General features: G+C 62.7%; 1 protein-coding gene across 8 annotated transcripts in view; it reads left to right on the forward strand.

Annotated features, from left to right (window-relative positions):
* Nucleotides 1–14849, forward strand: part of MEF2D (myocyte enhancer factor 2D) — a 33338-nt gene extending 18489 nt beyond the window's left edge. For 5 of the 8 annotated variants that reach the window (XM_026485125.4, XM_026485127.4, XM_026485124.4 and 2 more), the window contains 9 exons: nt 1948–2085; nt 3013–3223; nt 3406–3462; nt 4918–5108; nt 5573–5593; nt 6732–6861; nt 10003–10219; nt 10652–10958; nt 11205–14849. In XM_026485125.4, coding sequence (XP_026340910.1) covers nt 1948–2085; nt 3013–3223; nt 3406–3462; nt 4918–5108; nt 5573–5593; nt 6732–6861; nt 10003–10219; nt 10652–10958; nt 11205–11216 — 1284 coding nt within the window. In that variant the 3' untranslated portion in view covers nt 11217–14849. Of the gene's footprint in view, nt 1–1947; nt 2086–2133; nt 2269–3012; nt 3224–3405; nt 3463–4917; nt 5109–5572; nt 5594–6731; nt 6862–10002; nt 10220–10651; nt 10959–11204 lie in introns of all 8 variants that reach the window. The other 3 variants (XM_044379056.3, XM_044379057.3, XM_026485128.4) reach the window with 3 other exon arrangements.
* The last annotated feature ends 232 nt before the right edge of the window (nt 14850–15081 follow it).

The raw sequence follows: 15081 nt of genomic DNA on the forward strand, positions 1-15081 counted from the left end.
CCGGGCCGAGAAGGCGGGCGGGGCTGCCACCCGGCCTGTGTTCTCCCCGGCCCCGTGTCCACCCCGGCCCCCTGCCCACCCCGGCCCCGTGTCCACCCTGGCCCCGTGTCCTCCCCGGCCCCCTGCCACCCCGGCCCCGTGTCCACCCTGGCCCCGTGTCCTCCCCGACTCCCTGCCCACCCCGGCCCCGTGTCCTCCCCGGCACCCTGCCACCCCAGCCCCGTGTCCTCCCCGGCCCCCTGCCCACCCCGGCCCCATGTCCTCCCCGGCCCCCTGCCACCCCGGCCCCGTGTCCTCCCTGGCCCAGTGTCCACCCCAGCCCCCTGCCCATCCCGGCCCCCTGCCCACCCCGGCCCCGTGTCCTCCCCGGCCCCCTGCCACCCCGGCCCCGTGTCCTCCCTGGCCCAGTGTCCACCCCAGCCCCCTGCCCATCCCGGCCCCCTGCCCACCCCGGCCCCGTGTCCTCCCCGGCCCCCTGCCCACCCCGGCCCCGTGTCCTCCCCGGCCCCCTGCCATCCCGGCCCCGTGTCCTCCCCGGCCCAGTGTCCACCCTGGCCCCCTGCCCATCCCGGCCCCTTGTCCACCCCGGCCCTGTGTCCTCCCTGGCCCGCTGCCACCCTGGCCCAGTGTCCACCCTGGGCAGGTGTCCTCCCCGCCCGGTGTCCACCCCGGACCCCTGCCCTCCCCAGCCCGGTGTCCACCCCGGCCCACTGCCACCCCGGCCCAGTGTCCACCCCAGCCCGGTGTCCTCCCCGGCCTGCTGCCCACCCAGCCTCCTGTGTCTTTGCTCATGCTTGTCAGGCTGGTGGGACATTCCTCTGCTCTGTCTTTCCTCCAGTTCTCTTTTGCTCTTCTTGTCCATCCTTGGTCTGTTCTTACATCCGACTCTGTCTCTGACTCTCTCTTTGTTTCCATCTCTCGTGCTCTGCCTCTGTCTCTTTGTGGGCCTCTGGGGCTCAATTTTAAAAAAGCCAACATTGCAGACTGTTGAAGGACATAGGCTTTGGAATCTGTGGTGGCCTTTACTGGCCGTGTGGCCTTGGGCCGTGGTGCCCACCTCCACGGAATGGGGCCAGCCAGCTTTGAAGGGTGTGGTGGGACTTGAACGAGACAGCCCGGTTCCTGCTTCTCACCGGGGTGTGTGTGCCTTCAGGGAACAGAACTTCTGCCAGTGAGGCGGGTGCCTGGAAAGCCACAGGCTTGCCTTCCCGGAGAGGGACTTGAACTCCAAGATTTGGAGGAAGTTATCTTAGTTTTAAAATAGAGAAAACAGATTTACGCTAGACTAGAATGTAAAATGTACATTCGTTATTCACTCTAAAGGCAGAACGAGTATCTGTGAAGGGGGAAGTGTGGGGTCTCCTCGAGACCTACCAGGTGTTCCCTGACGTGACGTGGGCCCCTGCGTAAGGACAGCATATGGGGTGTCACACAGTAGGAGCTTAGTAAATGCTGGCTTCCTCTGGGCCTTCCTCCTTTTTTCTCTCCCTCTATCTCCATATGTTTCTCTCTCCCTCTTCCTCTGAGCAGAGCCCAGGGACCAGGCTGGGCAACACCAGCCCCGATTGCCCTCCCCGTGGAGCTACCAGAGGGTGGTCAGGCAGGGGCTGGCCCTGGGCATCCGCCCCCAGCCCGTCCCCCCAGGGCCCCTCCCCGCCTGTCGCCTTGGAAGCAGGGGTCTGTGCCAAGTGCACTGCGCATTCCCTGTGGTGGGCCCTGCGGCTTGAGGCCACGTGGTGGTGCCTCCCCCGCCCCCAGCACGTGTTCCCAGGCTGCTGCAGGGCGGGGAGGGGGGGTGGCCGGGAAATGCTGGGGACCCAGAGGAAGGAGGTGGGGAGAAAGCAGGAGGGCCCCAGGGTCGGGCAAGGCAGCGAGGGCGGCAGGGATGGCGGGGGCGGGGACCCTCTCCCCCCAGTGACAGCCGGCTGACGCCTGGTGCGGTTGCAGACCCTGAGGAAGAAGGGCTTCAACGGCTGTGACAGCCCGGAGCCTGACGGGGAGGACTCGCTGGAGCAGAGCCCCCTGCTGGAGGACAAGTACCGGCGCGCTAGTGAGGAGCTGGACGGGCTCTTCCGGCGCTACGGGGTGAGCCCCACTCACTGCGTCTCTGTCGGCCCCTTCCGGCCCCCCCAGGCGCTGCACAAGAAGCACAGGGAGTGTGAGAGCCCCGAGGTGGACGAGGTGTTTGCCCTGACCCCCCAGACGGAGGAGAAGTATAAAAAGATAGACGAGGAGTTTGATAAAATGATGCAGAGTTATAGACTGGCCGTGAGTAGTCGCATGGAGCGGTCTCCCCGCGGTGCATGGTGTGGCTTCGCGCCGGCCCCCGGCCGCCCCTGACGCACGTCCCGCGCTGAGCCGTGCCGGGGCTGGCGGTGACCACCGAGGCACCGCTGACCTGGGTTGTGGATGCCCGTGACCCTTGCTGAGACTCCTTCCGGATGGAGCACGGGCCGGGAGAGGCCTGGAGCGCCCCTCTCGCCAGCAAGGCATGTGTAGATGACGTGAGGGCTTTAGATGGAAGGAAAGTAGGGGCCGTGTTCTTTGTCCAGGTCTTCTCGGGGCAGAGTCCCCGTGGGCCTGTGTGGACACCCTGGCCCAAGACGCTCGGGAGCGACGTTAAGGGAGCGCAGGTGAAACGGGTCCTGACCCTCGGTGCAGGCCTTCCCCAGCTGCGTGGGTGCGTGTGGGTCTGTACTCAGGCCCTCTAACCTGCTCCCCGTGTGTCCTGCCTGGCTGAGGACTAACCCACCTCCACTGGGGGCCTCCAGGGGTCCCTGGTCCTGTCTGCAGCGAGCAGTTCTCGTTCTCTGGGCCAGAGCTCGATCCCAAAGCACTCCCTCCAGCCAATTTCCTCCGAGAGGGCCCAGGGCAGAGAGCCTGAGCTGGGGCCCTCAGACACGTAGCCCAGAAACAAGAGGAACCCTCTCCTGCTCTCTCTCGGGTACAGTGGGTCTGGGGCGGGGGGAGGGGGGGGCCGGGCCTGATCCTGCCTCTCCATCCTCTGTCTAGTCAGCTGTGCCGGCCCCCAACTTTGCCATGCCCGTCACGGTGCCTGTGTCCAGTCAGAGTTCACTGCAGTTCAGCAACCCCAGCGGCTCCCTGGTCACCCCTTCCCTGGTGACATCATCCCTCACGGACCCACGGCTTCTGTCCCCCCAGCAGCCGGCGCTGCAGAGGAACAGCGTGTCTCCGGGCCTGCCCCAGCGGCCGGCCAGCGCAGGTGAGCAGGGGACTCGGGGATTCCGTTTCCAGCAGGGGTGATTCCCTTCGACAGCACGGCATTCTGTCGCTCGCTTGGCTGGCTGCTGAGGGACGGGACCGGAACTCCTCCCCTTGTGGGTCCTGGGCCCCGCTGTGGAAGGAGCCATCCTGCCAGCTCACCATGGTTCTGTTTGTCCCCAGGGGCCATGCTGGGAGGAGACCTCAACAGTGCTAACGGAGCCTGCCCCAGCCCTGTCGGTGAGTGCGGCTGCCCGCCTGCCTGCTCAGCGGCCTCATGGGCCCAGGGACCAAGGGGGACCCTGATGAGATGACAGGAAGGTCCCAGGGCCCGAGTCGAGCCTGAGGGCTGCCTGCAGCCCTGACTGGTGTGGGTGATCATCAGAGATGTAGGCTCAGGGAATCCTGGGCAAACTGGAAGAAGGGACCAACATTTCTAGTTGGAGAAGATGCAAGTCTTCTCCACTGAGTGGGGACATCGGTGGGATCTGGAGGTTGCGCATGTATGATGTTGCTGACGCGCTCCCACAGAGACCCCCGGCCACCAACAGCCTCTCCCCTGCCCTGTGCTGTTGTCCAGCCGGTGATTGTGACTTCAAATGTCACCATTGACGTCACACTGACATTCCTGCCATTCCCGAGTGATCCGGGAATTGGGATGAAGGCAGCCCCACGCTTCCAGGGGAACAGTGTGCTCTCAGGGGACAGAGCAAGGTGACACTTGTGACTGTGGTCGTCCCCACTTCTCTGGGCTTTAGAACCCCCAGCTCAGCCCCAGGCATTATCTCATGCCCCCTTGGCAGTGCTCATGCACTGGGGTCGGGGAGGTGGAGGGGTGGGTGGCCACCCTTTCCTCTCCAGGGAGGGCCGGAGGAGTGCCTGCAGACTTCAGGCCACGGCGATCCTTCCAGGCGCTCGAGCCCGGCACGCAGAATGCAGGTGGAGGCCTAGCGTGGCCTTCCAGCCAGTGGCGTGGCCCTGGTTGAGTCATTGTGCTTCTTTCTGCCAACCAGGCCTCGAGTTTGCTGTTTTGTGAATGGGGCTGAGCCACGCACGTCCCGTCTGCCTCGCACAGTTAGCGTGAGGGTTAAATGAGATCGTGTGCAGGTGGAGGCCCCATGTACACTGTGGCGGAAATGCACAAGGTCGTTGTCACGCTGGTTGTTGCCAGTCTCATTGTGGTGGTGGCTGTGTTATCCCGTGTAACCAGTGACAGCACTGCCACCGGCAGATGGCTCGTCTTCTCCAGAGCCGCGGGCGTCCTGTCGCATGCACCCCGTCTCCTGGCCAAAGCTGCAGTCTGAGTGGTCGGGGTTCCTCGGGGGTCCTCACAGAGGCCCAAGTCCCAGGGTGCCCTTCCTGTCTGCAGCCAGGTCCCTATGAGCCAGTGGGGCAGGTTGTGGCATCAAAAGGGCTGGACGCCCTGTCTGTGAGACCAGAAGGAGGGAAGCGGGAGGGGCGTGGCCACTGCGGCTGCCGGCTCCAGTGCTCCTCCCCCTGTGCACACAGTGCTTAGAGGTGGGGGAATAACCCCGTCATGCAGGAGTGAGGGGGCCTCTCCCCTCTCCCAGCACAGGGTGGTTTTCGGGGAAGATCAGAGAGCTCAGCACCCCGCGCGATTCTGAGCATGGACTCCTGACACACGGCTCTAGGGCTGGGTCCGTGTTTGTCCTTTGACCCGTCTCCTCCTCTCAGGGAATGGCTATGTCAGTGCTCGGGCTTCCCCCGGTCTCCTCCCTGTGGCCAACGGCAACAGTCTCAACAAGGGCATCCCCGCCAAGTCTCCGCCCCCGCCCACCCACAGCGCCCAGCTTGGAGCCCCCAGCCGCAAGCCCGACCTGAGGGTCATCACTTCCCAGGGAGGAAAGGGGTTGATGCATCACTTGGTGAGTGGGTGTCTGCACCGAGGGGCAGGGGCTGGGTCATGGGGAAGAGCCAGCCTCCAGCAGGAGAGATGCAGGCTAGCCAGTAGGTGGGACTGCCCAAGGGAGACTGTAGAAGCCAGACTTCTCCTGAGCTCTTTGTCCCTAGAGGGCCCTACGAGAGGTTGGAACGTGGACGTGCCACCTGCAAGGGCAGGCAGGAGGGACAGGAGGTGGGAGAGAAGGTTCTGGGCCGGGGAGGATGATGGGAGGGATTTGCCAGCACAGCAGAAGGGTGAGGCTTGGATTGTGAAGGTGGACGTGGGGTTGTGGCATTTTCTGGAGTCGGTCTGGACAGCCAAGAGCTGTGTCCCCGGCTGGACCGCCGTCCCACTAGAGGTAGATGGGGCAGCTGCGGGGGCCAGGGTGTGAGGGGTGGGCGGAGGCCGCAGACTGAACTGCCCCCTTGGTTTTATTTCTGCTCCCAGACTGAGGACCATTTAGATCTGGTAAGTGAGGCCCTGGGACGTGTGCCGTGGCTCGGAGCCCTGGGTCCTCCCGCGGCTCCGCGCGGAGCATGGAGCGCGCGCCCTGCCCTCCGCCGGCGGGTGCGGGTGTGCTGTTTGTTTGGTTGTTTGCCGGGAGCCGTGCTCAGTGCCGAGTGGGGTACAGAGGTGAATGGGGTGGGGGTCGGCTTAGATATGCATGTGTGTGTACCTGTGTGTCCGTAGGTGTCTTCCTGTGACGCTGTGTTCGTACAGATACCCCTTTCTGTGTGTGTGCGCGCACGCGCGTGTGCGGGCGGCGTGGGCCAGCCCCAGGCCTCAGAGGGCCCGCCTGGACGTGCCCCGGGAAGCCTGTGTTGGGGGGGCTGGACCGGACTTGCCCTCTGGCTCGGTCCCACTGAGCATGCTTGGAACCCAGGACAGGGGCCTCCTTAGGAGGGGAGCCAGCCAGGCCGTGACAGCACTTTCCAGAGGCAGCTGAGGCCCGAGGCATGGCCAGAGTTGCCAGCGGCGGGGGTGCGCCGCCTCTTCCCCGCCTCCCCCTGCTCAGTCCTGCACGCAGCCCGCCTCACATGCGCTCAGGCACATGGGGCCGCGCACGCGCTGTCACGCTTACACACTCACCCTTAGCCAGGAGTGGGGCGGGGGCTCCTCCCTCCCCAGCTCCCTGACGGGAGGCCAGAGAGGCTGGAAAAGGCAGGCGGGCTTTGGCGGCCAACACGGCGGCAGTTTCGGCCCCAGCGTGGAGCTGGGGTAAACAAGTGACTCAGCGGCAGATGGAGCTGACAGCCCCACACACGTGTGTGCACACACGCAGGCACGCGCCACGCCAGGCCCCGCGTTCCCCGCGCAGATGCTGGCGTGCTCCAGCAGGGCGTGCGCGGCCCTGGGGTGGGCCTGCTGTTGCTCGGCCCCGCGGCCCGCCCGCCATCCCCTGTGCAAGTGTGCATGCCTCCCTCCCCAGGCCTCAGCCTTTCTGGGAATGCGCCAGCGTGTGTGTGTGTCTGCAGGCGGCTCCGTGCTCAGGCGTCCCACCTGGGCCGTGGGAGGCGGGGGCACCAGCTTGGCCCTCAGAGTGGAGGGCCAAGGGGAAAGCAGTCCACCCTCCTGCCACCTGGTGACAGACCGTTTTCTCCTGCAGAACAATGCCCAGCGCCTTGGGGCCTCCCAGTCTACCCACTCGCTCACCACGCCAGTGGTTTCCGTGGCAACACCGAGTTTACTCAGCCAGGGCCTCCCCTTCTCCTCTATGCCCACTGCCTACAATACAGGTGAGTGCTCAAGCCCCCCAGCCCCCCTGTAGCTGCTTGGCCTTGGGGGAGCAGACCAGAGGGGTAGCAGGAGATCATCCTGGGGAATGCTCCAGTGGATTTGGGGGATCCCCTCCTGATGAAGGTTGTCAGAGTCAGCAGACAGAAACAAGGGTGCACACTGAAATTTGAATTTCAAATAAAACAATGAATAATTTTTTAGGGTAAGTGTGTGTCAAAGACATTCTTCTGCTAAAGTGTTAAAAAATTATTCATTGTTTTGTCTGAAATTCAAATTAATAACTAGGTATCGATCATTTTAATATAGGACCTAATGGACAGAGGAGTCCCTGCCCTTAGGGAGCCTCCTGTCCGAGGAGGAGCCGGGCCAGAGGTGGGCTGAGCAGATGATTCCAGTGGCCCAGGGCTGGGGAGAGGGAGGGGGGCATGGTCAGTTCAGCAAGGCTTCCTGGAGGAGGAAGAGGAAGTGAAGGAGAGAAGACAGGTGGAAGAGGCCAGAGAGAGGAAGCCTGTCAGGAAGGTTTGCCCAGCTTGGGGAAAGCCAAGAGGGGGCTCTGGGCAGGGGGAGGAGGGAGGAGAGGGCCTCTCACCCTGGTAGTGGCTCCATGGCAGGGTGATGGGGAGGGGAGAGAAGTCGGGGGACCGATGAAGGTTGGGGAGGGGTGTGAAGGTGGAGAGCTGCTCGGAGACATGGGAGAGGTCTCTGGGTGGGAGAATTCAGACAGGACATCCAGTGGCCGGGCTGTCCTGGGTCACCCAGTGTCCCCTCCCGGGAATAGTCGGTGGCACTCTCAGCCATCCTGGCCTGCACGGCACGCACGCTGCGGTGTCAGGAAGGACCTCCCATGGGGAAGTGCCTTGTCACCTCGTGTCAGAGCATTTGTTTCCCGCCGCCGAGAACTCAGCCTTCCCGCCGGACGGGCTTGTGCTGGGGCTGTTTTGTGATGAGATCAGACTAGACGAAAAGGCCCCTAAACTTCTCCCACCTCCCCAAGGCCCCGTTCCAGACACCTGTACAGATCCTCGCACCAATTGACCTATTCGCGGTGGGTGGAAATCTAGAACCTAGCCGCGGACATAGGGAAGCCCCTTGGGGCAGGAGAGAGCTGGAGCAACTCCGCCGTGGTGAGGGGCCAGACGCCGCCACGTGTGTCCGCTCGTCCCTGCGCCCGCTGCCCCTTTGTGTGTGGGATCCCGAGGCAGCCGCAGACGGCAGTCTCATCATCTGGAAGAGTCCCTGGCGGGCAGGAAGTTTGGCAGAGGGCGGCACGGACCACATTTCAGGGGCCACTGTATTTGGGAATCCCGAAAAGCGGCGGTGGTTTCCTGCCGTCTTCTCCGGCCCTCGCGAGGCTCTCGAAGCAGGAGGGGAGGTTAGCGGGTGTCTGTGAAGCTGGGACAGGTGCCCGCAAGGCCAGACTTTAAACTGTTTGTCAGTCTGGTGTGAAAGTAGGTTCTGACCCTGGGCCTGCCCTCGGGGCCCTGCTGGGAAGCACCGGCTCCCTTACATCCTCCCCGAAGCCGGCGCTCCGGTTCCTCTTGCTGCTGCAGTCGGCCAGCGGCCTCTGTGTCGACAGCGGGTGTTTTCAGGGGACCCCACGTACATAAACAAAAACACACTGCTGTTTATCTGCTCGCCGCACGTAGTCCTTGGCCCTGGTTCAAGTTCCGGCTGAGGGCGATCTGGCTCTGGTGATGTCCTGGGTAAGGGACACTGGCTGCAGAGGGCTGGCTGTGGATGCGGCAGGGGCAGAGCGAGTGGGCTGCCAGGCAGCCCGTGGGCCGTGCTCCTCCTCTCCAGGACAGATGGGCCAGAGTGTGGTGGCGACGTGTGGGACGGGAGTTGAGCCCCTGCCACTCCGTTGCGGAGGGTTGGCTCTTCGAGGGTGGGCGTCCTTGTCTGTACAATGAGTCCGAGGGGCTCCTTCCTGCCTTCGCTCTGCCTTTTTAAGTGTGAGCATCTCAGAGCTGCTGGCTAATGTTGTTCTGAGACCAGAGGCAAGCAGGGAGCATCTCTAGGCGAGACTTTGGGTAAGCAGCGAGGAGCCGGGGTCTTGCCGTCGCTCCGCCACTGGCTCTGTCTGGGACCCGGGGCTCCCACTCTGGCGGCTGTAGCGGCCGCGTGTGAATTAGTTAACAGCTGCAGGCCAGTCTTCGGAATACGTCCTGCATGCCAGACGCCGTTGTGCGCGCCCCATGTGCGTTCTCTAGCTCCTCAGTATTCACGGCCGGGGGTCCAGGTGGCACTCCTCTGCCTCCGAGCAGTCGCTTGCCCCAGGTCACGGGGCCTCGGGAAGCCTCGCCCTTACCCTTCATCTTCTTGTTCTGTTGCACGGCGGGGCCGTCGACACTGCACAAAGGCGGAAGCCGCAGCCCGTGATCCCTTGAGTAAGTGCACAGTGGTGGGACCGCGCAGGCTGTGCCCGTGTGCCCCCACAGTGCCATCGCCCTGAGCTCCTCAGGGGGGACCTTTCCTAAACTGTCCCAGACAGGCTGCAGCCGGGAACGCCCCAGCCTGGTGTCAGTTGTGCAAACACCAGCTTCTTCATGAAGACAGAAATGGTAGAAAGCAAGGAGCACCGCCTCGCAGGGAATGTGCCAGAATCCTGGCCGGGCATGCTGGGGGCAGGGTCCCCTTGCCACCCCTCTGCTGTGCAGGCCCAGCAGGGCACACACGTGTCTGCCGGGTTGACGTGCAGGCACGGCAGCCTAAACCCTTGCCGCAGCTTTTACGAGCTGACAGTCTGGAGACGGGGGACGCGGCCGAGGGTGTAAGGGTGGTGATGGTAGTTTGCTTCCGTGCGCCATCCCCCTCGCGTCCCCACGACGCCTGCCCCAGAAAAGCACGTGAGACCTGGCAGCTGAAGAGATGACAATTAGACGTATATTAGACCCTCCTGACTTCTTTCCCCTTCTTTTTTGAGTTGACATTCTGAAAGTGATACCTACACGTGGTTTAAGAAAAAGAAAAAGTTAATACTATTTTAAAAACGCGCCTCTCTTCATCCTGCTAAGAACTGGCACCTGCCGCCTGTGACGATGTGCATTCCCTTAGTGGGGGGTGCCAGAGCCAGAGCCCCGTGCGGTGTCCCTGCTAGGGGGGCTGCTGAGTCCTTCCCTCCTCTCCCCCCACCCCTGCAGATTACCAGCTGAGCAGCGCCGAGCTCTCCTCCCTCCCAACCTTCAGCTCGCCCGGGGGGCTATCGCTAGGCAGTGTCACCGCCTGGCCGCAGCCCGCGCAACAGCCCCAGCCGCCCCAGCCGCAGCCGCCCCAGCCACCCCAGCCGCCGCAGCCGCAGCCCCAGCCGCAGCCCCAGCCGCAGCCCCATCTGGTCCCCGTGTCTCTCAGCAGCCTGATGTGAGTCCCAGGGCGCCGCGGCGGGAGGCTCGGGGAAGGCAGAGTGGAGGGTGGGGAGAGGAGGCTCCTGTTGGAGCCGGTGCTCCGGTTCCTCTTGCTGCTGCAGTCGGCCAGCGGCCTCTGTTTCGACAGCGGGTGTTTTCAGGGGACTGGGGGTGCTCGGTCACCAGCAGACAGCACGGGACTTGGGACACTGAACGGCAGCCTGGGAGACCCCCCCTGGACCCCTTCCCCAGCCAGCCCGAATCACCAGGATGCCGTGGGTGACACGGGACAGAAAGAACTAACATGGCTCCTTCCCTTTTTGCCCCTCTTCTTCCCTCACTTGGCCCCTCTCCTCCTGGCTCCTCTGTGTCCGTGTCCCTCCCCACCCCACCTCCTCCCTGTCCCTCCCGTGTGCTGCACCTTCTCTGCTTCTGTCCCGGTGCCCAGCCCGGGCAGCCCTCTGCCCCACGTGGGGGCCGCCCTGACCGTCACCACCCACCCCCACATCAGCATCAAGTCGGAGCCGGTGTCCCCCAGCCGGGAGCGCAGCCCTGCGCCGCCCCCTCCAGCTGTGTTCCCGGCTGCCCGCCCGGAGCCTGGCGATGGCCTCAGCAGCCCTGCCAGCGGCTCCTACGAGACCGGGGACCGGGACGACGGACGGGGGGACTTCGGGCCCACGCTGGGCCTGCTGCGCCCAGCCCAGGAGCCCGAGGCTGAGGGCCCCGCCGTGAAGAGGATGCGGCTGGACACCTGGGTACTGTAACCTGTAGCGCCACCCCTCCCGCCTGCCGGTGTGTGCCGCACCCCGGGACTGCCCCCCCAGCCCCCACCTGGGCGGCCTCTGGGCCCTCTCTGCCGCACCGCAGGCCAGTCTGCCACGCCGGCACCCTCAGAGCCGGCCTGCCCCCAGGGTCCTGGCCCTGTGGGGAGAGGGGAGTGGGGGGCGCCTAGCCCATGGCCGGGGCCCTGACACCCCGCTCTCCATCTCCTCTCTCTGCAGACATTAAAGTGACGATTCCCACTCCCCTCCTCTCAGCCTCCCTGACGAAGAGTTGACAATCTCACCGCCCACCCCTCCCCGCCCTGGGCTCCTCCCGCTCGACCCCCACTTCCTTTTGTGCTCCGTGTCCTGTTGACGGTTACATTTGTGTATAATTATTATATTATTATTATTATTATTATATTTTTTTTAATTTGGATTCTCGCTTTGGAGAGGAGGACGCTCCCGTCCCCTCTTTCTGCACCCCCTGCCATTTTCCTGGCTGGGGGGGCTGTTTTTTGCGGGAAGGGGGGGACACTTTGCACGTTGTACACATATGCTGCAGGAGGGGGTGGGGAGCCTGATAGGCCTTTGGGACAGGACAGGTGCGAGCCCTGCATGCGGAGCCCTCCCACCCCATCCCCCAGATAGAGGGAAATAACCAAAAAACCTACCAAACAGCAAAACCCCTTACAATAGACTGAAACCCCGAAGTCGGCTTGATGGGTGGGTCTGTGTTCCGGGGGAAGTGAGGCACAGGTTCTGAAAAGGGTCTCTGCGTCTGGGCTGTTCCCGTGGCCACAGGCTCTTGGGGCGGAATACCCAAGCCTGGCCCCCCGATGCCCCTGCACACACAGCACTCTCACGGATTCTTGCGTGAGCTGCACCCCAAGGTGTGGGGGTGCCAGCCAAGCTTCTGGGCTGGGAAGGCTGCCTGGGATTCTGAGGCTGGGGGCAGGGTTTGAGGTGGGGGCCCCTCAGAAGCACATTTGGAGAGAGAGACGGAGAGCCACGAGGAGGGGCCGAGAGCGCGGTGAGGGGTGAATCGGGGCCCCCTTCCTTCCCTCGCAGTGTCTCTAAGATATACAGTGCAATAGCTCCCCGTCCCTCGGCTGACACCAGCTCCAGAAAGCAGGCCACAGAGTGCAGGGGGACGGGGAGGGGAGACAGCCCCAGGGAGGTAGCTGAGCAGGCCCAGAGCCCTGGCGTCCAGGGGCAGGCGTGAGTGGGGGCTCGCTCTTCCTTGCACGGACACATCCCTACAGGAGGGACACGGGGGTGGCAAGAGGGTGGGAGGCCCGCCTGCCTCCTTTCCCCCTGGACCCTCCCCAGCCCCCTCCCAGCTCCTCCCGCCGCTGACCCCACCTCCCTGCTCCGGGCGTCCCCCTGGTCGGCTACCTCCTGTCCCAACACCCCCGGCCGCAGCCCACCTTCCCTCTTGGCTACTGTAATTGTAAATAGCAACCTTTGGAAAACGTTAGCAGTGTAACAGTCCAGGAAACTGTTTTTTTTGTTGTTGTTGTATTGATATGAAATGAGATTCTATTTTTGTCAAAGTATATTGTAATAATAATGACTCAAGCGGCCGTACTGTACAGATGAGACTCTTCTGCTGTTGTTCTTGCCCCCTTCCCGCCCTTCTCCGCTGCCACCCGTGGGGTCTGGGACCTCAGGCTGAACCTCAGATCAAACTGGAGGGGGCAGGCCCCCAGCCTGCCATCCGGAGAGGTCTGGCTGGAGCGGGCAGGTGGCGTGTGCAGGCCGACGGGGGTCTGCCCCAGCCCTTCACCTGCACCCAGCTCGCTCCCTGGGGGTGTCATCCCAGTGGGACAGTAGACAGTAGACAAGGCCCAGCTTAGTGGTCCTGCCTCTGTGACCCAGCCGCTCGCAGTATTCCGACACGTGATGCAGGGAAAGAACCAGAGGCAGGGGTGTGTGTGACCACACGTGTACCCGAGCGTGTTTATGAGGGCATCCGCTATTTGTGTGTGTCTCTGAGCCCGTCGGGGCCTATGCACGAATCTGTGTGAGTCGAGCTCCGAGGGCATGTCCGTGTGCGCGTGCCTGGGTGTTTGCGGAGGGACGGGTGGCCGCTGTGCTGCACAGCCCTGGCTTCCAGCTCCACGCCCCTCCGGCTTGGTGCCTGCCGCCATCCCTGCCCCTGCCCCAGCCTACCCTCTGCTTTGACAGGTTTGGACCACAGTTGGGGGCTCTGGCAGTTGCCCCCTTTGCTTCTCCCTGGGACCCTGCCTTTCCTGGGCTCCACGCACAAGTGGCTACCCAGTCCCTGGTCCTTTGCACACATGCAGCCCCCCTTCCTGCTCTTCCCCTACCCCAGTCCTGCTTTCAGGGTGACACTCGTGTTCCTACTCCTTCTTGAAGCTTCTTTGTCTAGGCCGTGATCCTTCCTTACTCAGAGTTTAAGCCCCACCTGCTGATTGGGCACACGGCATGCCCCAGCCTGCTTGGCGGGTTCCTAGAGGGAGTTCCAGTCGAGGAGACTTGATCAGGGCCTTGAAGTTCGCCAGGGTATAGTGTTGCGCTCGCCTGCGTCCCCAGCGCCTTGCCCAGTGTCGGCCGCACAATGCTGAATGGGTGCGTGATGGGTGCTCAATAAAGCTCGAGTGACTGCTTTCCCTTCTCAGGCTGTTCTGCCAGCAGTCCGCCCACCTTTGGAAGCTGGCTTGGCCACCACTAGACACGCGGTGGGGACGCGAGCCCCTGCGGTTCACGGTGCAATATTCACCAGTTTTGCCCTCTGCCTTCGAATGGCAAACCTGGCTTTTGATTACCGTGTGTGTGTGTGTGTGTGTGTGTGTGTGTGTGTGTGTGTGTGTGTGTGTGTGGTGTGTGTGTGTCTGTCTTCTCTCTCCCTGGGGGCAGGGGGGTGGGTCTGTGAATATGTGACTTTTCTGCAATTCAGTATCCCAAGGTTTCTCTTGGGGGTAGGGGCTCCTGGCTGGCCAGACGCATGGGTCCCTGGGAACCCAGACCTCAAGGCGGGGTGGGGGGGGGCTTCATTTCTTCCTCTCACAAAGCCAAATTTGCCTCCACCTACTCCTTCCTCCTAAGAACTGGGCGTTTGCCAAAGTAATCACTGGAGTCATCCCATGCCCCTCCCCTCCCCAGCCTTCCCACAAGCTTTCAGGGACAGTGGGCAAGAGGACCCTCCCATTCCACTGGGACGCACCACTTTCCCTCCCCCTGCCCCCAGCAATGTTCTCAATGCGGCGAGACTGACCCCTGACCTTTACCCAGCCCTCCCCCCCTTGGACAGGAAGGAATTAATGCACCTTCTCTTGATGATTATTTATTTGTTTGGAGAGACAGAAATGATGTAAAAGTGTATCTAGAAATATCTATATCTATATATTTTTAACTGACTCTTTGGCATCCCCTGGGGTGGGGCGGGGGTGAATTTGGGCTTTTGTGGAGGAGAGGAGACCTGGAGCCTGGGAACTCCTGTCCTCTCCTCTGCCACCTTTGTCCACCCCCTAAGCGATGGTGGAAGGCGTGGGATCTGTGTGGGGCCAGGGGGCTGGAATGTTCTGTGGAGAATCTGGATTCTCTTTGTCTTCCCCATTCAAGCCCCAGAGGGAAGGGGGAGAGGGAGGGGAGGCATGGAGGTGCCCCCCGCAAACCCGACAATCACCCACACTCCTGGGGCTGCTCCTGGGTCCTGGGCAGGGCTAGTCCAAGTGTGTGGCTGTTGATTTGTTTTCAATATTTCTTTCCGTGCTGTATGGTGATGCTTTCTTAGTATTCTACACAATAAGAAGACAGTCCTCGGGATTCTTACGAGTTTTGTTTGAAAACTCTTTCACTATATTTGTTGTAAAGAGGTTTACTATTAAAAGAAAAAGAATACACGTTTCTGATACTTGGGCTTGGGTTCTGGTTTCTTTGGTGCGGTCGGTGGAGGAGAGGCCCGTGCGGTCCGAGCGTCCGCTCGGCACGGTGGGGGGGGGGTGGGGGTGCTCCCCGGTCTCAGGTGAGCATTTCCCCCAGGTGCTCTGTCCCGCGGAAAGCTGCACGGGGGTTCCTGGGGCACGAGAGGCAGAGGAGCAGCGCCCGAGGCCAGGTCAGGAGCAGGGTGACTGGCAAGAACTCGCCACGG

The sequence above is a fragment of the Ursus arctos genome, unplaced genomic scaffold (genome assembly GCF_023065955.2).
Source record: "Ursus arctos isolate Adak ecotype North America unplaced genomic scaffold, UrsArc2.0 scaffold_2, whole genome shotgun sequence".
In the NCBI taxonomy this organism is placed as follows: Eukaryota; Metazoa; Chordata; class Mammalia; order Carnivora; family Ursidae; genus Ursus; species Ursus arctos.